The sequence below is a fragment of the Amphibalanus amphitrite genome, unplaced genomic scaffold, assembly GCF_019059575.1.
Source record: "Amphibalanus amphitrite isolate SeventyFive unplaced genomic scaffold, NRLGWU_Aamphi_draft 000022F_arrow, whole genome shotgun sequence".
In the NCBI taxonomy this organism is placed as follows: domain Eukaryota; kingdom Metazoa; phylum Arthropoda; class Thecostraca; order Balanomorpha; family Balanidae; genus Amphibalanus; species Amphibalanus amphitrite.
In genome coordinates, this window is record NW_024881518.1 from 145,325 (window position 1) to 172,593 (window position 27,269).

Genomic DNA, 27,269 nt, shown 5'->3' on the forward strand with positions numbered 1-27,269 from the left:
TTAGGAGATATTCACGGAAAAGGACAGGGGGCCGTTTCGTGCCCCCCCCCCCTTCGGAGGGCGGGTTAATAGGGCTACCGAATGCGCTTTTCCGAGGCGCTGTAACTCTATTGGTTCCCGAGTTATGCGTTGGCTTCTTGGAAATTGTCGGCATTCCACCTGAAAATCGGCGAAATTTTGCCTTTAATGACCTCTGGTGACCTTACCTTTGACCTGACCAAAAAAGTGACCGAGGTGACTTCGTCATTATTTTTGGCGCTCTTTCGAACGCCGCCTTCCTCGTATCGCTACGTGGCCCTGGAGCTGAGGTAGAAGGGGGAGTTCCCCCCCCCCCCAGCAGGGCGTGGAAATCCAGGACCCCAGTGGGGTGCGGGTTAAAAAGTGAGCGAAATGTGACATTTGATGACCTCTGGTGATCTGACCTTTCATCTGACCTACAAGGTGACCGAAATATACTTTTTTACGCATGCTAAGGCGTAAAAAACCCACTTGGATATCTTCAAGTCATATCTATGCTGTCGTCTAATTTGATTTCAGGTGAACGGTTGTGCCTAGCTGAGCAGAGCTAAGCATAATGATCTTTCACAGAGAAAATGTCCTTTTATCACTATTGATTGTCAACATCATTAGCATTGATGGGTTATGGGTGCATACATCCTCATATTTCTCCAAACGTAGTATATCTTGCACTTTACACTATGGAAAACGAGCGGAAGTGGTGACTGATAGGGCTAGTATGCCTAGCGAGACCGTTAGGCAGCGCCAGTGTTGGTGGCGATGCGGACGGCGCAGTCCAGGGGACAGCAGAGACGTGCCAGCTCGGTGGCGAGTGACGAGTCGTTCATGAGGGAGATGCGCACGTTTGGTGGCACTATTTCAATTTCTTTTCTGGCTGTCCTAGGAAAGAGGAAGGCATTAATTGTTCTACCCCTAGCGGCTAGCACCCGCGAGGATAACCTGTGTGTCTAGCATAAAGGAAATGCTGCTTGAAACACCAAAAAGCGATATTCATTAAATATATATTTGCATGCAATGCAATAAAATAGACCTTTTTGAGCATACACACCCAAGAATACATCCCTTAATACAAGCTACACCATGGACACCATGTTTTACATAGACATCCACAACAAACTATCCTACCTTACCATTATGCCATTAGCTCTCGATTTTTTAACGTTAGCACGCTCGTAGGCGACGCTCTCGCCGAACAGAAAAGTCGACGCTCGTTCGATCCATGGTTGCATTTCGCGGCATTGCGAGGGGGTTGCGCTACCGTTCAGCTCACAGCTGATCCTCGCCTCAATATCGCTCGGCCATGTTTGGAAAGGTACGACTGACCAGTGTGGCGAGGCTCCGCGCCGGGCTCCCCGCCAGCTGGGGTATGTACCTAGCTGCAGTGTTCCGCGCGGCCGTGGTGGGAAGTCGGCTATCACCGCCGCACAGCAGAAAGTTGGCGAATTCGCCGGCCTTAAGCGCTCAGATGATTGCAGTGAGGGTCATCCGGCCTACTCGAGGCCATAAGGCAGGTGTTGACCCTTCGCATACGTACGTACCATTCTTCAACACGAGTATGATCTGCCTTCAATCGTCAGTCATCATTCAGGATACCCCGCGGAGCATATCACGGGCAGTCGCGGTCCGCGGATATCCATAGCCCAATCGACTGACTAGGTGGCAGGCTGGTGGTCGCCTCAGCCGTCTTTTCTCACACAGTGAGATGCTCGCTCCCACAAGTACGAGTATGATACCGGATACGACAGCGGATGAGCTACTCGGTCTCGATCGTGCTGAGATCGACTCCGCATACGTTGCTGTCAACGCGCAACAGCAGGGGATATTGAACCAATGCTGGGCAGTCGTGCCCGCACCCTACATCCCTCGAGCATGCTGACCGCAATACCAGATGACGCTACTGTAGCGGCCAAATGTCCCCGACCTTAGACCTTAGCTAAAAGCAGGTTCTCCAGGCACCCCTCTCCGCAACCACCCGGAGCTCGCAGAGCAATGAAGCTCAGGATCGGTGATGCCCAGCAGCTCCCAATCGCATGTGACTTCCCTTGATTATGCTCAGCGCCAAGAGGAAACCAGCAACCCACCCCAAAAGCGCGCCACAGTTGTCTCCTCCACATGAGCTCCGCTCTCGAGTACTCCCAAGTCCCAACTATCTAGACCATAAAAATGCCATCGAATTTACACAAAGCTAGCCCAGTCTTATCCGGCACACAAACTGACTGACACCGTCTCGGTGACTCCATTTCAGAGGCTAACTGCCGGGGTGAGACAGAGTTTGAAGCGCCACTTGGCACACAGGGGTGGTCTAAGAGAGAAAAGATATGCAAAGATAGAATAATATTGGTTTATATGTCTTAATCATAATTTGCATTTCAACTCATCAGCAAAAAAATTCCAGACTTGCGCACAACAGGAGCAACTAGTAACTACTACAACTAACAAATTGTAAGGGCATGCATAAAAAATGAATCACAGATAACTGCGTTGCAGCATAGAGAAACGTCAAAAAGAGTAGAAATAAAGCACCTCGAATCATTTTGCACGCATTCCGTTTACTGCAGATAGTTAGGACCAATGTCCTAAACAACAGCTGGAGTGGAATGTTTGTGTAACTAGCCTTGGGAGCAGTCCTCCCGGACTCTTGCACAAAAGCAATATGGAAATAATGCATGCAGACACGTGAACTAAAAACGGTTGAGTTTAAATCCAGTCTTTCTTGCGTTTGCCAGTGCATATAAAACATTTGATGCCAAAGACTCGGCAGTGTACCTATAATGTGACTGCTCATCGGTGAGAATATAACTGCTAATCGGTGAGTATATAAAAAGCTCGTCGTTTCTCAGCAAACCCCAAGAACGCCTCCAATCGCTGGCAGAGTCCTCTGGTGGCTGCGGCCGGCGCACGCCGCCATGGGCTGGCGGCCACGGGCCAGTATGTGTCCAACAGAATGGGCATGTGTCCGAAGGACAAGTATAGGCACTTTATCACTCGCAAAGATCGTAGCCGGGACTTGAAACTCTAACCCGTCTCAAGCTAGACTAGACGACCCGACCCCAGCACGGCAAGACGGTCTATCCCCACCCCTAAGAGCACGCAGAGTTGTCACGCAGAGTCGCACCTCCTACTTGAGATACACGTTGACGATGTTCTCCACCAGCCAGTCGATGCTGAACTGCAGATGGTCCCCCTCCGTCTCCAGCATCGTCAGCTTGCCGTCCGCGTCCAGCTGCTTCAGGCCCAAGTAGTCCTGTCGGTGGTGGTTCCGTCAGAGGTCAGATGACTCAGTCAGGGGGTAGGACGGGTGAGGTGAGAAAGAAAGCAGGACTGGTGATGAGTTGAGGGGACTGGTGAGTGCCGACAGACTGGGACACAGGTGATTAAGAGAAGAGGCGTGATGATAGTTGAGGCCTGGGAAGCACCACTAAGCTACATCTCGACCGTCCTTAGACCCCGCTGTGCAGCTGCCAAACTGAATAACGATTATCACATCAGGGCACCAGTAAAGTTTTCATCATAGGCCATAAGCCGCTAGAGGAAAAGTTTCATCATAAAGATCGGTTCTTAATTACTGGTCTGACTGTAAAGACGGCAGCTGAGCGGAGTAACGTTCAACCCTGGCAGCGGCCCGGTACACTCACCTCAGTGTAGATCGGAGTCTGCTGCAGCGGCACCACCACCTGGTCCTGGCCAATAGTGTAGAAGCCAAAGTGGGAGGACTCGCGCGGCACCACCATCGTGTCGTTGGAGAACATCACCAGCACCAGGTTCTCCAGCTTGTTCAGGTTCTCCTTGTACGTCTCGTTCTTCACATCCTGTGAGGAAAGGTCACGGAATTAGAGAATGCCTTTGAATAGGTACGCCACGGAAAGCTCGAACGACTACGCAAAAAAGCACGAGATTCCTTGTAATGAGGTATGGGTAGAACCCATCTGATCACTGATACACCCTTTTATTTTTATCAACATATGAAGAATTATACTTTCCCGCCATCATTTCTAATATTTGCCAAGCGGTTAAGCCCACTTATTTTACTGCGGAACAGTTCCCAAGTGCTGGTTGTATAAATTGTGACACACAATATCTCAAACGACAGCAGATTCAGCTCACCCGTTCGTTGTTGATGTCGGCGAGGAACTGGGACACCTCGATATACTGCTGCTGTTTGAGGGGGTCGTGCCAGTACTGGGCCTGCACCAGATGAGACTGCACGAAACTGAAAATCAGGTGCAGAACGGAGAGAGAAAGGTCAGATTAATTATATGAGCGTACCGCGGTGAAAACGACGTGCAGTGCACACCTGCACAGTGAGTGAAGTGTCTTAAAGATAGAGAAAAAGACGGGTGAGAGTAAATCAACTGCAGATACATGTAGGGTATTACACAATTGTGATTAGAGATTACCTTTCGTATGCTCCGTAGTCAAGCAGCTTCTTGACGACCTCGCACACGCCTTTGGTGCCGAGGCAGTGCGGTAGTCCGAACACGCCCTGGTGCTGGCCACCGAACGTGATGAGGTTCTTCATCGGCGGGCTGGGACACCGCTGCGCCACTGCCCGCCTGACAGGGCATACGACAGGTCAATGACACGGGAGACAGGGCGTGGGCAACAGTCAATTCATTTCTAATACACAAGTACACAAATCAAAATTCAATTTAACCAGAAGCGCAGCTTTGTTGTATAGCCAAATCCCTCTGGGCTGGGTAGTTATTAAAATATCCGGCATTCGCTCCACTCCCTCTCCCCCCCCCCCCCCCCCACACACACAAACACACAACCGGTATTTTAGAGGTTCTCGAAGTGCGCTGCATAATCTAAATGAGTCAGGATCTGCATAGTGCAAAACAAAGTCCACTTAGCGCTTAGCACTTACTATTACTTCGCCCCATTGCAAACTGGCTTTACTTCAAAACCTGCTGTTGTTGATATATACACTACACGTCCTAGCCTACTGATCCTCTGATCGTAGCCACAGTAACAGTTTTTCTCTGCTCTCTACTGGACTCACAGAAACTGTCCTCCCTGGGAGAAGCCCATGGCGTTGTATCCGCCCTGGAGGCTCTCATCAGCAGCGATCTTCTGACAGGCCTCCTCCACTTGAGCGTCGATCGGCATGAAAAAGCCGTTCAGGGTATCCTGAGGAGATAATTTCTCATGAGGTGCCATATTTAGCTGTCATAATTATCTATATCGGACGTAACTTTTTATGGTTCCCTAAATACCATGATTCCGCTATACAGCTGCACTGAATCAACTGTGGCGAAAATGTCGTGAGTGGCATCACTACCCTCAACAGCTCAATAAATAAAAATATCTGAGACTCACTTGGATAACACTGGAGCCGATTTCCAGTGAGCGCACATACACGCCAGCTACCTGCTTTTCCAATTCCTCCTTGATGGCACCCATGCTGAATGGAAGGCAGCAGGAGTCTCCTAGAGATGAAAACAAACAAAACATTGACATTATGCACAAACAAATATGGACACGTCAAAACCAGCTGCAGCACAAATGTAGCTAGAAGCATTAATTCTCAACCATATGGAATCAGGGATGTCTTGCTGAACGTGTTCTAATAACGGTGAATGGATACATTCTCTCCTGCTGATCTCAACAAAAAATTGTAAGGCTCGATGAGTGCCACGCAAAAGCTCTCAAAAATGGTCCTAAGGCATGCATTTCTTTCAGCAATATAACAGTAATCAAATCAAGATAATCTGAAGATCAAAATCAAAACCCACACTTTCATCTTGTCAATTGTCATTTTATGGGTGAACCGTAGAACGGTGCTTGTATAGTGCGCTCGGGAGCATAAATACAATCTACGTTAGAACTGAGTGCGAGAAACTGTGATTAATCAGAGAGCTCACCCATGCCGTGCCACATGACGACTGGAGTTGGCTCCTTTGCCGATACTGCCGTTACCAGCAGAAGTGCCGCTACAATCACCGCCAAAGTCATGGTGCGTTGAAGAGACGACGCCGCTGTTCTTTCAAACAGTTACCTGATATTTCTGAAAGTACCAAAGCGTTTGTTAGAAGTCAATATCACGACACGAAGCATAAAAAACGATGGTCAAAATATGTTCCGAACTCGAAGCTAGATTTCAAAAGCGAGAATGGTGGCTGAACTGAGTTGACTGTGTAATGTGCATTAAAAAACGAAATGGCTTCAAAATCATAACAGCAGAGTCCGCACACAGCGTCGTCTACGACCTAGAATGTTCCCAACAGGATCCCCAAGGAAGGTGAGGAAGACGCCACCAAAAGACTCCTTCAGAAACAGTGTAGGTCCTGGCATTTTGACCACGAGAAAAGTAAACTCTGACGATCGATGCAGGTGTCAAGTAGGCTGTCGGCAAAAGGCAGTGAGAAGGCACTTAGGAGCCCAGTCCAGCGGACAGATCGAGAATTCAGCCGGCATGTGCCGACAACCAAGGTATATAAAACATGCCACCACTGCACTGGGGTTGTCCGCGTCGCAGATCCGGCACCCTGCCGCACTGCTAGCGCCACCTGCAACTCCTGTGAACGGTGCTGCCGCTTTACGTGGCGATACACGCCAACTAGAGATCGCTTATCCCACGGAAACTAGACGACTGGGACGTGGCCAGTGGCAAGGTACATTGAATTGAATGGGCCAGTGGCGGCGGTCCGATATAGTGAGACATCGCGGGAGGGGCGGGTTAGCCTTTTACAGCCCGACTACGTGACCATGAATTGTGCCTCGAAGTGTGCTGGAGAGCCAATGCCAAATTGTATCATTTTAGTATTGGTTAGACTTAATAGGTACTTGTAGTCTGATGAAACCACATTGTGAAGATTAGGCAATTATTTTAGCCTTGGCACTCACAGGGGGTCGAAAAGAACGCCCTCGGTTTTTCGAAACCAACTCGCGTCAATGCAGCCGATCACAACAAAGCTTTCAGCATACTTGAGTTGATCAATTTCACTCATACTATGAAAATTTCATGTCGCTGATCCATGGACTGAATGCCCTTCACCAGTTCCTGAAAAACATGCCGCAGGCCAATTTGGCACACCAGCATACATTTAACATGGCAGGCCTGAACAGCAATTAATTTGGCACACCAGCACACATTTTCTATGTGTTTCCAAACTTTTGTGATACACCTATTAACAAACGTTCATGGTACACCTATGAACAAAGTAACATTGGGCAAACCTATTACAGATAGCCAGCATGACTCCTACTCCCTATTGGTTGACCATACCTGACCTGACTCAATTTACCCAATATGCATGAAAACATCATGTTAGTTGAAAAGAAATGCAAATTTCAGGTCACGATTATTATAAAATAATATCCTTGCCTCCATATGTTCTGGCAGGTCCCGATTTTCCCAACATTTGGGCCAATGATCTGAGCTGGAAGATCAACCAATGACCAATGACCTTAAAATTGGATAACATCAGCTTACTCTGGTCATTAGCAACGTGCTCATCCTTTCCATGCAGGTTAAGTTCTAGCATGATTGGGCATTGTGGGGCCAAACTGCTGGACACGGTCCGGCCAACTCCAGAGTCATGATATGCTAGAGGCTATTAAAATGACAATACCTATGCTTCATATCCTTGATTAAGTATAGGTCTCGCGGATTTTAGCGGTAGGTTTTGCACCTAGAAAATTTAGTGTACTTCAGGCTATATCTTCGTTGTCTTAAGCTTTTAAGTGTTAAAGATGCGATCGACTTCATTGTTGGTTCACAAGCCGGCCATGATCGTGCAAAATGGCTTCATCGTAGATCGATTAGTTTCTGAGATATAACCGGAAATGTAAAAATGCAAAACCTACCGCTTAATCTCGCGAGAGCCGTACCTATATACAGTTAATGGGTCCTGCTCGTGCTGAGTGACAGGTATCGGAAAGAAAGGCTGTAGACCTTAGTAAAGGGCAGGGATGTCGAACATGATGCTCCGATTCCACCAGTACCGGTACAGACTGGAAAAAATACACGTTATACCGAATATGTCCGGCGTAGTCGCGGGATTGCGCCGAAAATTTCAGCGCACGTGCCCTGGGCCCTGTTTCACCGCCCGACGCTGCGCGCGCTGCAGCGCGCTGGGAGCTGAGGCGTACCCCTGACGTCACTCGAATGACGTTGCGTGCGATCCGTTAGCTTTTGATGAATCGCGTTTGGAACAGAGGTCCAAAAGAACCCAGTACAGAGAGAACAGAGGTTTGAGTGCGAATGCTGCTAGCGTGCTGATGGTGCTGGCGCTTGGGTGCTGGCGTTTTGCGATGACATCATAGCGTAGCGTCAGAGGGAGGTTTGTTGATATTGCCATGGAAACCCAACGCGCCGACGCGCGCAGCGCACTGCAGCGCTCCGCCGTGAAACAGGGCCCTGATCGGCGGCCGGCTAGTACTCTTGCCGGCGCTCACATACGTGCTGGTTGCCCCGGCAACGGGCTATTGACCAATGAGAAGCGAGGAAAGTGCAACGTCACTGCGATTTTTCATATACCTGTGCGCGTATTTACAAATTGCAACCGAGCTCCGCCGTGGGGTAAGGTGGGCAGGGGTTTTTGCACTACGGCTGCGGTTGAACTACCGTCTGTGGTAGAAACTTCAGGACGATGGCGCGTTTCATACGAAATCTGGCGCAATGTTTGTTTGCTTCTGAACTCGTACTGTTATTGCTGTGAATTCTTGAAGTGGGAGTGTTTTAATAACAATTTGTGGATTATTTGAGTTTCTTTATATAAACATAGAATAGTATTATGAAACATTGTGTGGAAACTGCAAATACTGATATGATCAATTGCTTAGTTTGGGAATCGATACACATTTTGTAGAGATTTGTCTGGCAAATGGTGTAACAAACCTCAAGCCTGTCATGATCTGAAGCTGTTGTAACAAATCAAAATTGCTTTGATGTTACATAGTACCTTGTTGGCAAGACTGGAGCATGGTTCAAGATGATGTGTAAAAATTCAAGATTTTTGCGAAAGCTTGTGACTGAAGAACGAAAACAGTTCTATATGATGGCTCAATCAAACGTGGAAATGGTCGACAAAAATAGAGTTTCAACATTCCAGCATGTGAGAATAACTTCAGAAATTCATAGTTCTTGTAGCATTGCATTCTTCTTATGTACAGTTATAGATTTTGTCAGGCCCAGGGTATTTCAAATTCATTGTGTCAGTTGAGATATAGATGGATTGCGGACAAATTTTAGAATCATTGCATGGTAGCTAGGTACTTGTTCGGTAAAAAGGTATGTGATGAATGCCATTAGAAGGTTTTTTATGATTTAATATATGGTCGTTTTTGTACCTACAAAAATGCAAGCTTACTAGCAACTAGTTTCTGAATCAAATTGAAAGTATTTGCGTCTTTGATTAAGTTCAGCGTTATGAGGAAAATCATTGTTAATACTGTATGAGTCATTTGACCTTATCCTCAATCCTTTAAGTAAACTGTAATGGAAAAAATACAATACAAAAGCGATATATTTCGAGCACTGCTCTTTCTCAATCGGTTCGGAAGTTAGTATAAGTGCAGAACACGTCTCACTTCAAAGTAGCATTTCGTCACATTTGCCACTTTCCAGCCCGAAATATCATCTATCGCGTGACAACTACATAAATTGCCCTCCCATACCAAAGCACACGATATATTACCCTTCATACCCTTATACCCGTAGTACAGTTGAACACCGGTATACCCATATTCATAAGTCACTATCAAATTCACGTTCAAGTTTCACGTTCACGTATTCACGCTCAAGTTGTCTGTCACCCTACATAATCACCTCCAACTATGCAAGAATTTGCCACGACACTGTGTTGTAGTTGATTTTGGGCCTATGCTCACGAATTCTAATGGATTCTGTAATTTTCCTGTCTGCTTCATCCTTACAAACATTCAAGATACGAGCCGTTAATCTGGTGTCATCTGGACAGCTTGACGGATGTTTTTGCGCTACATGGTCTCCGAGGGGCGTGCCGGCCTCCTTGTTGATCCCACTTCTGAGATGCTCGTTGTAGCGCAGCCTAACTGGTCGTAGCGCAGCCTAACTGGTGCACGTTGTAGCGCAGCCTAACTGGTCTGCGCTACAATCGCTTTTGTATTGTATTTTTTCCATTACAGTTTACTTAAAGGATTGAGGATAAGGTCAAATGACTCATACAGTATTGAAAGTATTTGCCATGAATGTAAATATGTACCTGCAAAGTATGTCAATAAATTTGTGTGATGCTGACCAGAGAGCTTTATCATCTGGGTATTTATGTCGCTTCTTACATTAGGTGTTAAACATAGTAATTACGCATGAACTTTGTGCCAATATCTTCAATGCACAATGTATGTAGCATGTCTACAACCCTCACTGATATTGCTATAGCTATAGGCATTTGGCACCAGCAAGACCAAGGGCATGAACTTCACAGTTGCACAACCTTTTGTCATGCACCACCGTCCACCAGTCACTTTTTTACTTAAGGTGCACATAGCAGTGCACACAACAATGTGCAGAGGGCCTACACAAAAACAACATGATTAGTGTGCACTATGCACAGCATTGTACCCTGATTATTTGAATATTTTGATCACTCAACAGTCAACAGTCAGGAGATATGCCCACTTGGTTGTGGTTGTCGGGTGAACCGAAAAATAAATAAATAATAAAATAATTATTGAATATCCGATTTATTATACATCACTTGTCAAACAAGAGCATGATGACACACATTTTGACAAGCAATCATGGTAGTATTCCAATAAGTTGGACAGTCACCTCCCTGGGCGTCATTTTTCCAGGAAGGTACCTCTGCAGGGTGTTGTGGTAGGCTAGGTTGAATTGGGTTAAGTTAGGCGAAGTTAGGTGGTTAGGACCAGGTCAGACCGTAAGGCCTGGTCAGGTTGATTTTATCTTTCATTCTAATTTGACATAGATACCTATTACCTATGCTTTTTCTCCAGCCTGAATTTCATTAGGTAATGAGTTAATTTTGCTTTGTTTTTATCTGTCTTGTTTTGTGTTTTTGTCCCTTATATTTTGCCCCATAGGCAAGGGTGGAGCTTTTCCAGGGAAGGTGGTGGAGCATGATTGGAGGCGCTCAACCAGACGGCATAGGAGGGCACGGTTTCTGAACGCGCACTGATGCCTGATTCAAGCCACGCTGTCTTCATGCGGGGCGGCGCGCTACTTAAAAGTCCCTTAAAGAACGGGAAGTGATGCCGATAGAATCTTCAATCATTCTGGGCTAACGCTTATGACTTGGAAAAAGTTGCGATCCCAATTCAATCGAAAACCTGTGGGCTCTTGTTCAGCAGGAGGTGTATGAAGAGCCACCCGCCATAAGCACTGCTCAACCGCAGGCACAGGTTTAGACGGCGTTGGTCCGCATCAAAGCCAGTGTGCTGGAGAATCCATTGGCTGAAATGCTCCAGAACATTCGCCACTGTGTTTTTATGAAAGGTGGCTACAAGCTCAGTTAAAAGAAAAAGTACCAGATTGTTTTGCTTTTTAATTACAGCGGGAAGAAAGGTGTCCGGATAATTTCGTTACACCCCCCGTAATGTTCAAATGGTTGCTAAATTCGAAATCAGCTCCAAAAACTAGCCTAGAAACATGTAAAACTCGAAAAAGTGAACCGAGGTCATCAAAGGTCATTGAGCTGGCCTGACCTTCAAGTGACCTTGACACCCACCCCACCCTAATGCATGGGACCAGCATCATATCACATGTTTCAACGCTTGAAACCACGTAAAGACTGCAACCGCGCGGCTAATGCGAGCCGACATAAGCCGAATCGCGATTCGGGCCAAACTGGTCTCGAGAAATAGGTCACAGGTCAAAGGTCATTTGGGTCAGAGTCATGAAATTTTCAGGGTAGGTGTAAAATTGATAAAATCGGGGGTATTGAAAGTTTCGTCGCGACCGGACGGTTTTTACGCGAGTTACTCACGAAAAACCGATAAACCGCACCCAAAAAGGCAGAAATATGCACATGCGATATCCTATACTGCGAAAAAAGGTGCATGATTTTTGAACGTCGCCGACAAATTGTAATTACCCTAAGCTCAGGCAGATGCCTGGTAGAAAATCCCCCAAGTGAAATACACTACGGCGGAAATAAAATACCCTACGGCGGAGCTCGGTTGCAATTTGTAAATACGCTACCTGCGCCCCCCGTAGCGCGCTTCTCATTGGTCAATAGCCCGTTGCCGGGGCAACGTGCACGTATGTGTGCGCGGGCTAGCGCGCTAGCCGGCCGCCGAACAGCGCTCCGGAGCCCTGATCGGCGGCCGGCTAGTACTCTTGCCCGCGCTCACATACGTGCACGTTACCCCGGCAACGGGCTATTGACCAATGAGAAGCGAGAAAAGTGTTACGTCACTGCGATTTTTCATATACCTGTGCCCCCCGGACGTGACGTAGTGTGCTCGCGCGCGTGCAGGGTCTCTGCGATCGAAAAAGAGCGCTAGCAGCGCGCCACTCGACGCCGCAATTGTCGAAAGCGGCGTGTTAGTATGCTTTATTATGAATGATGTGTGTAAAAGTGAGTTTTTATGTTGTTTATTTGGAGGAAATGGTTGGAATAAATTAAGTTATTTTTATTTCTGTTGGTTGGAGTTTTTATTCAAAAGATTTCGGCCTATACCATTGATATTTACTGAAAATACCTTCGCTTGAATAAATTGCAGATATTTGGCAACTGAAGTGTTAGGTAAGCCTAAATGATATGTAAAAAGGTAAGAGACGCCCTGATTATCATTTGAGAAACGAAAATATATGAATTTTCCTTATAAGACTCGCTCAATATGCTACTCCGCGGTTTATGCCCCGAGGGTGTCCGAGGGTTCCCGTAAGTTTGTCGTTGGCGCTCGGCTCGCGCGCGAGCCGACGTCACCGCCTGTGACGTCGGCTCGCGAAATACGTCATACCCTGCACACAAAATAGCCGGCTGCCGAACAGCGCTCGGCATAACTTCGCATGCGCCGAATTCAGCGCATGGCGGCGGCGGAATTTTTCAGGCGCAGGGCGGCCGCATAATTTTTTGGCGAAAGACGGTCACTTATTACAGTCGGCACGCTGGTCAATCTAGCAGCAGATTCGCCCTGCGAGCGGCTCTGGAGATGTTTTGGGATGAGACGTCCTCGCCCCGGTCGTCGCGTGCTTCTGGCGAGCCGCCATGAGTCAGTCTACTCACCGGAGGAGCGGCCGCCCAGGTGAGGCCTCAACCCTCGGCGTGGAGAAGATAAGTATGGAAGACCTTGTTGAACGTCGCCAAGCGTCCTTAAGTAATACTGCGGTGGGTTCCTGCCCACTGCGGTATCGAGAATGAGATCGCGGACGACCTGGCGAAACAAGCAGCCGCCCTGCCGGCCCTGCCTTCAAACGACCGCTCGCTGACCCGGGCGGTTCATTGTGCGGCCTCGCGTCAATGGCGCGACAACTGGTCCGAGTCACTATTCAAGCCACTCCTCGGGAGCACGCCGCCGCTCCCTATCCCCGGAGAGGACCGAAAGGAGGCCGTTTCGGTGCACGGGCGGGCCACTGGGGCCGCTCGCTCCAGTACACTGCACCGAATCGGCTGTCTCCACTCCGCAGCGTGCCAGGCCCAGTGCCCAAACAAGCGGTGCCCTGCGGCGCTCTGCGCCGTGTGCCGAGAAGAGACTGATGTGCTGGAGCACGTGCTGCTCCGTTGCCCGGCCCTCGCTGGCTTCCGTCAGCCTCGAACACACCGCTCGGCGCTCGTCCGATATTTGTGACTCCATAGCTTCCGGCCCTGCCTTGTTTCACGGCATGACGCTTCAGTGCGCTAAGCATATGAATTAAGGTATTGGATTTTCGTGGATATAAAAACTTACTCGCACACTCAAACACCAGAGTGCCCAAGGCCCCCGGATGCTCTGTCTGGTTAGTATAGCCTTGATCAGTAGATGTACATATGTGTTTTATATAAAAGTGGCTTAATATTGGCACATATAGGCACCCAATTTTCGGTGCAACTCATGCAGAAATTTCAGTGCAAAATCGCTTATGCCAAATTTCGACGCAAGACGGTCTCACGGGCGTCCAGCGTAGTGTATGGATGTTTTCCAGTCTGGGTGCTGGTCCACTCCAAGGACTGGTGCCGGAATCATAAGTGACTGCAGTCACGCCTTGAAAGACGACAGTGACTGAGCTAATTTGTGACATCTGATGGCAGGGCATTCCAGTCATTTATGATTCCGATGATGAAAGCATTCCTGCTTGGCGTTAGGCTTCCTCATCCTCAGCTTTCCACTGCAACAGGCAACTGGTGGCTTCTTGTGGTCTGCATTTCATGATCTTATCAACAATTATTGTGCGGCATGTCCAGGTACCCACTAACTTTGGTCTTTTAATAAGCAGTTCAGAAAAAATAATTATTCAAATTTGGTAAACCTGTTCGGACACTGTTTTTATATCAGCATGCTGTCGGTTTTCCCCATGTAAGGAAGGTATTACTGGCGTTTCTTGGCCTCTCATTGGTCTAACGAATAGATCACTTGAATTCGACCAATGATGAGCCAAGAAGTAGCAGCATGCTCACAGCCTGCTGAAAAACAAACGGGGGGCGAACAGAACTCTGATCTCAAGCCCAACACCATGGAAACACGTCAGGACTCAGGGCGGTGTTTCACGGGACGCTGCTACCACGCTGCTATCAAATTGCACGAGCTGACGTCACACTTGTGGTAGTGTTGGAGCAATGGGCCTGTTGATGTTTCCATGGAAACCCAATTTGACACGTGTAAAAGCAGCGTGCTGCTATCACCGGTGAAACAGGGCCCAGGTCAGTCTTACACCATCAACATGCCTCAGCCTTGGGTCAATCAAAAATCATTTTAACTTTTCCCCGGACAAAGTTGCTCCCTATAACAATAAATCCAAGCCAAACGACTATCCAAAACTGTTTAGGTACAAAACAGAAAAGCAAACGAGCACAAACAAACAAGCAAACAAACGAATGAGAAAACAACAACAAAAACGCAATGCGCTCTGCTTGCCTGCCACACTGCTTGTTTGTTTGTTTCTTGGTTGTTTAACGACGCATCAGTCAGACTTGACTATTAGCGTCGATTCTTCGATTCGTCTTGCTGTTCTTCGGGGCTGGAAAGCCTGGCTAAAGCCAGTGGGTCATAATCGAGTCTGGGGAATGTGAGACAGGTATACCAGGAAATTAGGACTGACAGGGGCATGAAGGACATGGAGGATGGGAAAGAGAGAGTAGGAGTATGATGAGTTTCAACAATGTGAGATAACCATCTGTGTGTAGTATGTGTAATCATGATGAGGTCGTTCTGCTATAGTTGTTCTAGCAGTTGGGTTCTCCGAAGGTAATCACAGACTGCCTCTATGAGAACCGGATATTCATCACTCAGGAGATGTGTTAGATCGAAAGAAACATTCATTGTAGTACATAGTCGTCTGAGGTTTCGTCTGTCCATTGTGTACTTGCGGCAGTGTAAGATGATGTGTACCACACTTAATGGGCTGTTGCATGTTGTGCATAACTCAAATCTCGAGTTGTTGAAGAGCCCGCTATGGGTCAGTCTAGTATGCCCTAGTCTAAGCCGAGCAAGGGCAACCTCTTCCCTTCTTGACTTTCGGTTTGATGATTCCCATTCCCCGGTGTCAGGTTTAACCGCTTTAAGGAGAGTCGGTCCACTGTCCTTCCACGACCTGGAAAACCAATTTGCAACAGATCGCCTGAGCATGGGCAGTATGTCTCTGTAATCGGGGGGCATGGGTGTGATGTCCTCTTTAGTCAGTGCTTGTTTGGCGCGACTGTCTGCCATTTCATTTCCAGGTATTCCAACATGGCCTGGAATCCACATGAGGAGGACATCCTGATGATTTTGGTCTATTTCATGTAAGGTCATCTGGATGTCCCTCACCACGGATCTCGAGTTACCAGTATTTGTGAGACTCTGCAGTGCCGATTTGCTGTCACTGCAGACAATGGCTCTGGGAACTCTGCGAGAAACGATATACTGCAGAGCTCGTAGGATGGCAAACAGTTCAGCACAGTGCACACTGGTGTCATCTGGTAAGCGATCGTCGAAGTAGACATGTTCAAAGACAAAAGCACATGCGGTGTTTAGGTTCTGCTTGGACCCATCCGTGAAAAAGATGGTAAAATCAGGGTACATCGCAATAGTCTGGTAAAAGCTCGCCCGTAACTCAGCTGGAGTGCACAAATTCTTGGAGGACACTGGAAGATGTGTGTATTGGGGCCCTTTGAGAGTCCACGGTGGAATCGGCAAAAGAGCGCGCGCAGTGGGTATCGGTAAAGCAACACGCAGCCGATCAAGATAACGCTGTACTCTGGCACCAATGGGAAAACCAGACCTTTTCGGAGGTACATCACGGTTTCTATCATACAGATAACTCATCTTTTGCATGGCCGTGTACGCTGGGTGGTTGAGGTCCCCTCGGACTCTCAAAGAAAATCTGATTGTCAGCTCGACTCTCCGTAACCAGAGTGGATAGACATTTGCCTCGGCAAGCAAAGCTGGAATGGGAGTGGTGCGGAACGCTCCCGTCGCGAGTCTGATAAACCTATTTTGAAGCGGTTCAAGTTTCCTCAACATCCCTGCCGGTCCACCGTCGTATACCTGTGAGCCATAGTCTATCACTGGTCGTACGAGTGTTTTGTAAAGACGAAGCATAGTTTTCCTGTCTCCACCATGTGCTACCCCAGAAATGCACTGTAACAAGCTCTGTCGTTTAATAACCTTTGTTTTCACATGCTCGATGTGTTGCTTCATGTTCATCCGGGAGTCGAAGACAATTCCTAGGAAGCGTGCATGGTCAACATAAGGGATATCAGCACCTTGAATGGACAGTGTACGATCTGGGGGCAGCCGAGTGCGATAACGGCTGAAAATAATAGCAGAGGACTTCTGACCCGAGAAAGTCATGCCCCATCTGTCAGTCCATCTCTCTAGACAGCCAAGCGCTCTCTGTAACTTAGCGAGGACCGCAGATAAGTCCGACCCCTGCGCCCAAATTGCACAGTCATCGGCAAAAAGAGAGTAACTGACACCATGTGGTAAGTGGTGGCAAATATCATTGATGAATAGGAGAAACAAGGTTGGTGATAAGACCCCACCCTGCACCACACCATTCTCTTGACGAAATTCATCTGACAAACCTTTGCAGTCGACTCGGAATGAACGACCAGATAGAAAATTCTTGACGAAGATCGGCAAGTGTCCTCGGAGACCTATATTCTCAAGTTTCTGAAGGAGGGCAGGAACAGAAACCATATTATAAGCCGAATGCATGTCCAAGAAAACAGCAACTGTGTAAAACCGCAAGTAAAATCCACATCTGATGTCGGTTTCTAATCGCACAGTGTTGTCAAGGCATTGTCGTCCTTTTCGAAAGCCAGACTGATACGGCGAGAGGATATTCTGTGATTCCAGGTACCACAAAAGCCGAGCATTCAGCATGCGTTCAAGGGTTTTGCATATGTTAGAAGTGAGTTGGATGGGTCTATAAGATGATGCTAATTCTCGTGGTCTGCCACTCTTGTGGATGGGGATGGTGTACGATTTCTTCCACTCTTGGGGAAAGACATCATTCGCCCATATGATATTGAACATCTTTAAAAGCTCTTCCTTAGATGTTGGACTGAGGTGCTCAAGAAAAAAGTAGTGGACACCATCAGGGCCGACAGACGTAGCTCCGCAATGTCCCAGAGCTGTGTCAAGTTCAGCCATAGTAAACTCACTGTTATATGTCTCAGTGTTGTTGCTCGTGAAGTCAAATGTCAGTTCTTGTAACTCACGAGCCCGAGCCTGGAAGGCCGGTCTGTGGTTAGTGGAGTCACTGAGGGATGAAAAGTAGTTCCCAAATATGGCAGTCACCTCATCAGGGCTATCGTAACGCCGACCGTTTTGAACAAGAACTGGTAATGAGTGAGAGCTCGTTGGTTTGCCGCCAAAGGCGCGAATCATGCCCCAAATTTTGGACAACGGTGTAGACGATGTAAAAGAGTTGATATGCTGGATCCAACTCTCTCTCTTGGCAGTTCGCAGTACGCGTTGGGTAACAGCTCGTTCTCGCTGCAAATCAAGCAAGTGAGCGGGACACACACAGCGTTTGTATCGAAGGAGAGCACGCTTCCTCTTGGCAACCGCCCTCTTACATTCATCATTCCACCACATGTTAGATCGTTTAGGGCTCTGCCTGTTTATTTGTGGTACATGCTTTCTAGCAGAGTCTAAAATAGTTTGGGTTACCATTGAGCATACATTGTGGGGCTCAGCAGATGAGACCTTGAGTTCACATTCTCTGCTGTAAGCCTTCCAGTCCACACGTCTGACAGACCAGCGCAGTCGACAGCTGGGGTAGCTGTCTGGTGTGGATGTGCAGAAAGATGGCAATATGTCAATAGGGAAGTGATCACTGCACCGATTGTCACCTTGCACCTTCCATCCTAGGAGTGGTGCCAGATTAGTTGTGCACACTGTAACGTCAATGTGGGTCATTGCTCCAGTATACACATCCAAGCGGGTTCCTGATCCATCATTGAGTACATGTAGATCATATTGAGCCACAAGATCTGCCAGTATCCTGCCTCTCCTATCATTGTGTGGTGATCCCCACAGGGCATGTTTTGCATTGGCATCTGTGCATATCACATAATCAGTTTCTAATTGTAGGATAAGTTGCTCTAGCTCTGTGCCAGTGAAAGGCACATTTGGAGGGAGGTACAGTGAGCATACAACCAATCTCTTATTATTGATATTCACATGGCAGGCCACTGCTTGCAGAGTGGTTTGGAGTTTTATTTCACAGTGAGGTATAGTGTTTAAGACATAAAGTGCCACACCACCTTGCCTTGTTTCAGCATTGCAATTTGTTGTGTATAAACTGTATCCAGGGATTGTAAAATCATATCGATCATTGTCACGAAACCGTGTTTCTTGTAAGCATATGCATAGAGGTGATTTCTGTGCTAAAAAGAATTTGCATTCGGTCCATTTCCCAATCAATCCTCTTGCATTCCATTGCAGAATAGACATGAGTAGTGTGTAGTACGTGGATGTATGGAAGTCCCAAGCGGACTGGCTAAGAGTAGTTAGAGGCTTTTGTTGAAAAAGGTTGGCTCTGAAAAAAACTAAACTAAAAACGGCTTAGTTTAGTAGGCTGTAGTCTGTAAACGTAGAGCTAGATCACTGTCTTCTCTCCCAAGACTTTCTTTGTACGTATTGCTTTTTACCCCTGTCCAGAGATCTACTCGCTCGAGTGAACACTGGTGAAGGGTCGATCTCATCACCTGAGATCAGTTGTCCCTGATGTTTGTCAGCACGTTTTGTTTTTCCTGCAACTTTCCACTGAGCTAGTTTGCCCTCCCCTCGAGGATGTGGCTCATTCCCAATGTTTGTCACATGGATCGCCCTCTCACCATCACAGGGCGACACTCCTGCCGCACCCCCATCATCCATGGCATCATCAGTAACATTTCTTTCATCTGCCCGAGTGTCCCTCATATCCAGGGTCTCCACAGGACTATCTAGGGCTGCTTTGGATGCTGTTCCAGATCTCTGTTTGTCAGCTGTCTCCTTACCCTCAGTCGCAGCATTCCCCTGTAATATTTCTTTGGGTACAAGTTGTTTCAGCAGTTCAATCATCTCACTCATCTTTGACTCTAGTTTGTTAACTTTGTCAGTCAGCTCAGCCTCCTTTTTGCTCATCACACTGGGAGTGCGAATAGCAGTGGCGTATGTCTGAGGACTGGAACGGGGTTTGTCAGAGTTTGTTTCGTACACCTTCCTGGCCTGTGGGTATGAGATATCCTGCTCAGTTTTAATTCTGCAAATCTCTTTCTCTTTTTTCCAAGCATCGCATTCCCTTGACAGACATGTGTGTCCCGGTTTCTCACAGTTTAGACATTTCATTTCACATTCTCCATCATGCTTTGGTTTCCCGCAGCGAAGACAGCGAGCCTCCCTTGTGCATTTGGCTTCAGAGTGTCCAAAAAGGCCACATCTGTAGCACATCAGTGGGTTGGGTACATATTGGTGGACATGGTACGTCACATAATCCAGCTGAAGTTTCTGAGGACAGGTTGGCTGGTTAAATGTCAGGAGGAGTGTTGGGGTGTTCTCCACCTTTCCATTGAGCTTTTTAGTGAACCTTTTGGCTCCCACCACACCATACTCCTCCAACCAGCCAACTATCTCAGTCTCTGAGAGGTCAATAAGGTCATATGCGTTGATGGTACCGCGTGATTGATTCAGCTTTGCATCTCTCACCACCTCGCACTGTTCATCCCCAAAGAAGGATGCTTTGAGGAGCCTTTCCGTCTGTTTTTGTGTTTTTGTTTTTACGAGCAGACAACCGTCTGCTAAAAAGTTGGCTTTATCCAACTTCTCCACACCTCCCAGGATTCCCCTCACACCTGCCTGAATCCAGGGCCATCCTTTGGAACGAAATGAATTCCCCGAACTCAGAGCGATCCTAAGATACGAACCAGCCTTGTCAGGCTCTGGGAAAAACAGCTCGTCCGGCCTACCTCTCTTGACAGGTCGATCTCGACCTACCATTTTCAATCCATCACCCAGTACTCACTGAAAAGCACCAATATAGCTTCACTGAACTTTAAACAGGAAAAATTAATAGCCTACAACTGGAACCATACAAATCCACTCTTCCGCACTCCGACGCTCCACCGTTTTCGCGCCAAAAAGCCTGCCACACTGCAAACAACACAACGATCACAACGATACGTTTTTTAGTCGAGCAAGGTTGGTATAAACACAATTGCATTGGATAGACACTTTGATATGCTTTGATCACGTGGCTTGAAGAAAATGCTAAATACGAAAATAAAAATAGGGTCTTTAAAGAAGAATAAATATATGAAATAACCAGTTTATTTTAATCTTTTGTTAAATGTTGCGTATTCGATGTTTTAACTTGTTCGTAGCATATTTCAAACCGTCTTATGAGTTATGTCACCTGGCAGGTCCGCGGGCCGAAGCTTGAGCTGGTGCTTTTTACCTCTTGCGGTAGATCAATGTTTGCCTCGAGATGCACAAAACATAAAGCTGTAAGGTGTATTGACTACGTCGCATATATAAGTTTTCAGTAATCGGAAAGTTTTGTGGAAATGTCTGTATGTTTGGACAACGCATACTATGTTCATTTAGTAGTCACAAGCTACCACAATTGTCCTTGTCACGTCGTTTATGTCACAAATCACAATTATTTTTGGCGCGAACGTTTTGCGAACACCTGTTTCACCGGTGATAGCAGCACGCTGCTATCACACGTGTCAAATTGGGTTTCCATGGAGACATCAACAAACCATGGCGTCGTCAAACTGTGTGATGTCATCAAATATTGCTGCTAACATCTTCACGGCCGTGCGAACAAATCAAACGCATTCAACGACACCGCAACTCTGTTCCAAACGTAGCTATGAAAAAGCTCACGGATTACACGAAACGTCATTGCTGTGGCGTCACCACATTACGTCAGCTCGCGCAATTTGATAGTAGCGTGCTGCTATCACCGGTGAAACAGGGCCTAGTCAGTGGGCAATGGGCATATACCGGTATTTTTCGTATACCGCGTTTTTCAAGGCGTTTTTCGAGTTTTTGTTGGTTAGATTAGATAAGTGAAATATTTTTATCCTCATTTTCTTTATTGCAACAATCAATTGGCTTCTTTATCTTCTGGGTTTGCTGGGTAGATTTATTGGAATCAGAATGGTTCTCCGATTTATAGCTGCCAAAGTCAAATTGCTTATGATTCAGATGATTCCGTTTTGGAGTTTGGGCCCTTGCTAGTTTTGTGAATGTAATGATTTTCTCTAAGCAATGATTTTCCCAAGCTCACCTGTTGTTTCTCATGCCCAGCACCCGAGCAGATCACAGATTTGGGAGGGCTGGGACGAGAAGGAAACTGTCTGAAAAATGTGCAAGTAGCATTTTAAACATCTGAGTTGAGATTGCCTTTCTTGCTTTAAGCGTAACGTATTTAAAAACGGTAAAAGTATACATTGAGTCCGAGTGACTGTTAAAAGATAAAGTTTTCATATTCTTACATTATTTGACATCCTGAATCCAAAAATGATACTTATATGTCTTGGAAATAAAAGAAAAAACAATCAAACCTGACCTAACCAGGGCCCTGTTTCACCGGTGATAGCAGCACGCTGTTTTTACACGTGTCAAATTGGGTTTCCATGGAAACATCAACAGGCCCATTGCTCCAACACTACCACAAGTGTGACGTCAGCTCGCGCAATTTGATAGCAGCGTGGTAGCAGCGTCCCGTGAAACACCGCCCTTACCTATTTACCTACAACCTACCAACCAACAACCTACAAACCTACAACCTAACAACCTACCAACCTAAAACCTACAAACCTACAACCTATCCTAACCTAAAACCTAAATTTTTTGCTGTTGCATATTTGTATCAACAGCGCCACAATTGTCCACTCGGACCTAATATATACGGACGACGGTGAAAACAGGGCGCCTGGGGCGATTTGATCAAGGTTCGTGAAATTCACATGTGACATTTAGCATTGTAGAAGGCCCATGGAGGGGGAGAAGCTCGAAATGTCACGTGACTAATTTGCCCTCCGGCGCCCTGTTTTCACCGGCGTCCATATATACTAATACCTTTAAAAAGTTAAAAACCATGTCCTGCTTAGAAATAGTTAATATAAATACGTTGGATTTTCCGGCTTTATATGGCTTAAAATTGAAATGGCATAAGACCACTGGCCAGCCTATAATGTGAATTGGTCGGTAGGTTTTGCTCTTGTGTAGCATAGTTAGCAATTAGCATGCCAGTTGCCACCTTCAAAATCCAATAGCATATATTGAGTTCACTCAAATAAATAATGGCATACAAAACATGATAAAAAGTGCAATCAAACTCCACTTAAATGTCCAAAGGCCATGAAAAAAATGCTGATAAGTACGTGCCTAACCAATGACAGATATCCGCCATCTCAGGACAAATGACAGAGGTCTGAGCTTGAGAACATTCTGTGAGTATATTTGTTCTTACCTGAGCTAACCAAAAAAAAATATATTCTTACCTGGTATTCTTACCTGGTAGGGTTCACCAAGCCTGACAGCCCTAAGGATGGGCAAGGCAACGGAACCCAGGATCAAAGGATGTGCCAGTTGAATAGAGTTCACAAGTATAGAGAGTTTGCAAAACAACTGAAGTTAGAGCATCTACATTAAGAGCCCAAGAGAATATACATAAATGAAGAATATATGATAAAAAGTCATTCCCATCAACTGTTTTGCAGGCTGTTGCAGTTTCTCATGAATCACGTCGGACAAGTCACAAGACTCTTAAAGCTAGTTAGGTCTGGTGTGGTCACAACGTTTTCTGAAAGGCCATTCCAGATGTACTGGTACATGCATTGGGTAGAGAAAGAGTGATGAGGAACATCTAGCAAAACATGTTGCATGCATAATAGCATATCTTGTAACAATGGCCTCGAGTGCAGCCATGTACCTAACCTACCTAATGGACAAGAGAAGAACATCTTTGGTTTTATATGACTTTTACCATCAAAGATTTTCCATTATTTGATTAAGTCTGGACAATGGTACATGTACATGTAGGGGAAGGAAGGTGAATTGCGCCACCTTAAGGAAAAACGCTAATTGTAAGAAAACCGCTGGAAATATAAGCATGCACTTTTAATCATTTCAAAGAGGAACTCATTGGCTACGATTTAAGAGCCTTCCGATCAATTAAGAATGTTTCCTTTGCTTCTGACAGCTGCTTTTTCAGAAACATGCAAAAGGGCGCATTTGCCAACAACTGCTGTAAATTGCGCCAGGGGGATGGCGCAATTAGAACCCAATTGCGCCCTATACTTTAACATGGCTAAGCGAATGAGACGGAATGCATACACTCCGGCAGTCTAATGTCATTTCGGCTTACTTTAACATTCATAATGTTATTCACGCTGGTTGAATAATAAATGTAGGTGTAAATCGCGATGTTTTTTGCCCAGGTAGATAACTTTACGTGTGTCCGTACGCTTGTAAAAGTGCAACGAAAACGTTTACTGTAACCGACTAGATTTATGTGAACGTATGCGCCTATACGGTTACATTTTCAATCGTTTCTCTCAAAACTAATAATTTTTATCGCTTCGACAGCTTTATGACATCAGTTTTTACTTTTTTATCATAGCTGTCACCTTTCACGCCTGAGTCCATGTTGAAATTGTTGTATTTTGTCAATTACACCACAAGTTCGTAGCCTAAATGGCAGCTGCATTATAAGTTTGACGAGAGAAATAATTTGCGGACTGACGACAGCGGGTTGCTCTCCTGCCTGACCTTAAACTCCTTCTTTATTGCAATCAGTTAATGATGCATTCATACTGTCGTGACACAATAGCTACACCATAATTCTATTTGCGCCCCCCTGGCGCAATTGCCATGGGCGCAATTAAAATTGAGGTACTTTTTAATAAAAGCGTAGAAGTTATCATAAAGATGTTGAAGGAAGTTTACTGTTTTAGTGAAATATAATGAAAAAAGGTGTTTTCTTTCTGAATATCACTCTGAAAATCACACAAATATCACAAATTTTTATAGCCAACGGTTCAAAATACCGCAAAAAAGCTAAGAAAACGCCGTAACATCTTTGATGGCGTAATGAGCCTTGCTGATTGGCTTCATCGGAGAGCTTGGGCTATAAAAGGGACTGTCTAGTGGGGAAAATAATGTTTTCGAACACGAAATTCAAAACATGCCATTGAATCCGTGGGAATGTTGGTGGGCGCAATTGGTTAGGAGGGCGCAATACACCCACTTTCCCCTACATGTACATGTACCATTGTCCAGACTGTATGTATGTAAGCTTTCCTGCAACTAAATAGCCATGAAGTTTTCTCAGATGTTCTTCAGAAGTCAGCTTCTGTAAATCTTCTATTGTGTCAGTCTAGACCATATCCTTTGGACACATTCCAGTTTTATCAAATCCCCTTGTGTCGGGCATATCTCAAGCAGCAGGCATATTTTATCTGCAGTCTTACATGAGTTCGAAGTGAAACAACATGAAATCAGATGAGCGACCGACAGTTGGCTTAAGATAGCTATGACACAATCCTCACTATCCTCAGGACTTTTGGGTCTCGACCTATGTTATCCTACCTGACCTTCAGTCAGAATGGAAATAGGTACCTATGTGAACTGGGTGTACCTGGCTTCTCATGGGAGAAGGATCTCTGACACTTGCTGTCATGACATGCATCTAGATATTTTGTTTAAACTCTTTCTGGATTTGACAGTTCTTAATGAATTTACCTTTTTGTTGTTCCAGGTTTCAGATGAAATAACTCCTGGAATCGTCTTCACTCTTCCCCTGTCACACTCCACGATGACGATGGACTCTCTGGACATCGCTGGGTCTGCCCAGCAGGAGTTCGTCACTGACAGCAACGAGGCCCTGGAGCTGAAGCTGGTACGCTGCAGAGAGGATCTGGAGTGTGACGATGCCTCATTCGCCCCAGAAATGTCGCATCAAGTGTTTGGTGATACAGAGACCATCTTTGGCTACAAAGGTCTGCGTGTAAAGCTTTACTACTCGGCAGCCCGTCTTGCCACATACCTCGGCATGACTTACGAGACGAAGATCGACCCTAAAAAGTCGCAGGGTGTAGAACCGGACGAAGTGCTGAAACCCGTGGCTGATAAGCTTCCTCCGAAGTTCTTCACCAACATTGACGAGTTTGTGAAGGCTCTTGATAAGGACGCGTCGTTCCGTCCGTTCGGTGAGCTTCACCATACATTCTCACCGAATTCGACATCGGACAGCGACGCGTCACGCACCTTCGAGATCTACTACTGCACGGCGCAGACGCCCGGCCTCCGAGAGTACCACCAGGCGCTGCAGACGTTCATCCTGTGGTACATCGATGCTGCCAGCTACATCGACGTGGACGACGACCGCTGGCGGTTCTTCCTCTGCTTCGAACGGTACAGCAGCGCTGAGGGCGAGACGCGGTACGCCATAGCGGGCTACACAACTGTCTACGAGTACTACGCCTACCCTTGCAATGTGAGGCCCCGCATCAGTCAGATGCTGGTGCTCCCACCTTTTCAGAAGATGGGCCTGGGCGCAGAGATGCTGGACGCCGTGTATAGGCACTATATTCCGGACACGCGCGTGATTGACATCACCGTAGAAGATCCTTCCGACAACTTCACGAGGTTACGTGATTTCGTGGATTGTCGCAACTGCGCCAAGCTGGCCGCCTTCCAGCCGAAGAAACTGATGCAGGGCTTCGTCCCGGAGATGGCCGAGGAGGCCAAAAAGTGCCTGAAGCTGAACAGCAAGCAGGTGCGTCGTGTGTACGAAATCCTGCGACTGAAGGCAACGAATGTCTCCGACAAGGAAGAGTACAGGAACTTCCGCCTGGATGTCAAGAGGCGCCTGTACACGCCGTACCAGAAGGAGGACTCTGACATGAAGAAGCTGCTGAAGGTGCTTCGCCCGGAGGAGCTGGCTCTCTCCGTCACCAGCCGGGAGCAGCGGCTCGAGACGCTGGACCGACTGTACACGCAGCTGGAGGAGGAGTACAAACACGTGCTGGAGCGATTGGCCCACCTCTGAGGTGAGGGCGGGCCATGTGCATGAGAATTTCCCCATCTTTGGGCGTTTTGGGGTGACGCCTCGGATTTCTACTGTTAATACAATGTACATTTTCATAAGATGACTGATACAGTGCATTTACAGTTTCATAAGGTGAAATGACTGCTTACCTAGCACAAACATTTTGTTTTCACCAATTTTTCCTTGGCCTGATACGAGGGGCTCTTGCAAACTCGAACACGCTTCGCTCCACCTCCATCTGCTACGTAGAAGACCACACCCTTTACGAGCCATTGGGTCAGGTCCTACTTCTCTTACAGTTAAGTTATTCATCATGCCACTTTTATGTCCACCAAGCCAGTCAACATTCGGCACAGATTAGTTACGCCTCGGATCGCGACCAAGCACACAGAACGATCGATATGATACGGGCGATCGGCGGCAAGGCTCATTTAAAAGTACACCCGACCGCAGGAAAGCGGTCAGTGAAGGCCGTGGCCCCTTAGTTTTACAGCATTTTGTCCATCTCCAGGGAGCCAAAGCTTCCCTGTTGATTCCAATAAACCAACTAGCAATAGACCCGGGCTTGCTTTTACAGGTGGTATCTCTAATTTCGGCACTGATTTCGTGTCGGTAATTCGAAGTTCAATGA

The 27,269-nt window shown here is 46.7% G+C and overlaps 2 protein-coding genes across 17 annotated transcripts; one reads left to right on the top strand and one right to left on the bottom strand.

Moving 5' to 3' along the window:
- Window positions 1-1,004: 1,004 nt before the first annotated feature.
- Window positions 1,005-20,765, bottom strand: LOC122392354 (palmitoyl-protein thioesterase 1-like). 7 transcript variants are annotated; one of them, XM_043387171.1, is made up of 8 exons: window positions 20,597-20,765; window positions 5,883-6,025; window positions 5,338-5,447; window positions 5,021-5,148; window positions 4,416-4,571; window positions 4,123-4,228; window positions 3,654-3,827; window positions 1,005-3,262 (listed from the first exon to the last, which is right to left on the bottom strand). In XM_043387171.1, exons 2-8 carry the CDS (start codon window positions 5,971-5,973, stop codon window positions 3,137-3,139), a joined length of 891 nt encoding a protein of 296 aa, XP_043243106.1. In that variant the 5' UTR covers window positions 5,974-6,025; window positions 20,597-20,765; the 3' UTR covers window positions 1,005-3,136. The 7 variants fall into 7 exon arrangements, with proteins under 7 accessions (XP_043243106.1, XP_043243099.1, XP_043243123.1 ...); XM_043387164.1 differs by having other exon boundaries at window positions 20,667-20,723; XM_043387188.1 differs by lacking the exon at window positions 20,597-20,765 and adding an exon at window positions 12,007-12,021.
- Window positions 12,485-26,736, top strand: LOC122392323 (histone acetyltransferase type B catalytic subunit-like). Of its 10 annotated transcripts, none has more exons than XM_043387048.1 (2): window positions 12,485-12,735; window positions 25,346-26,736. In XM_043387048.1, exons 1-2 carry the CDS (start codon window positions 12,721-12,723, stop codon window positions 26,636-26,638), a joined length of 1,308 nt encoding a protein of 435 aa, XP_043242983.1. In that variant the 5' UTR covers window positions 12,485-12,720; the 3' UTR covers window positions 26,639-26,736. The 10 variants fall into 10 exon arrangements, with proteins under 10 accessions (XP_043242983.1, XP_043242991.1, XP_043243047.1 ...); XM_043387056.1 differs by lacking the exon at window positions 12,485-12,735 and adding an exon at window positions 13,890-13,903; XM_043387112.1 differs by lacking the exon at window positions 12,485-12,735 and adding an exon at window positions 21,262-21,273.
- Window positions 26,737-27,269: the final 533 nt, after the last annotated feature.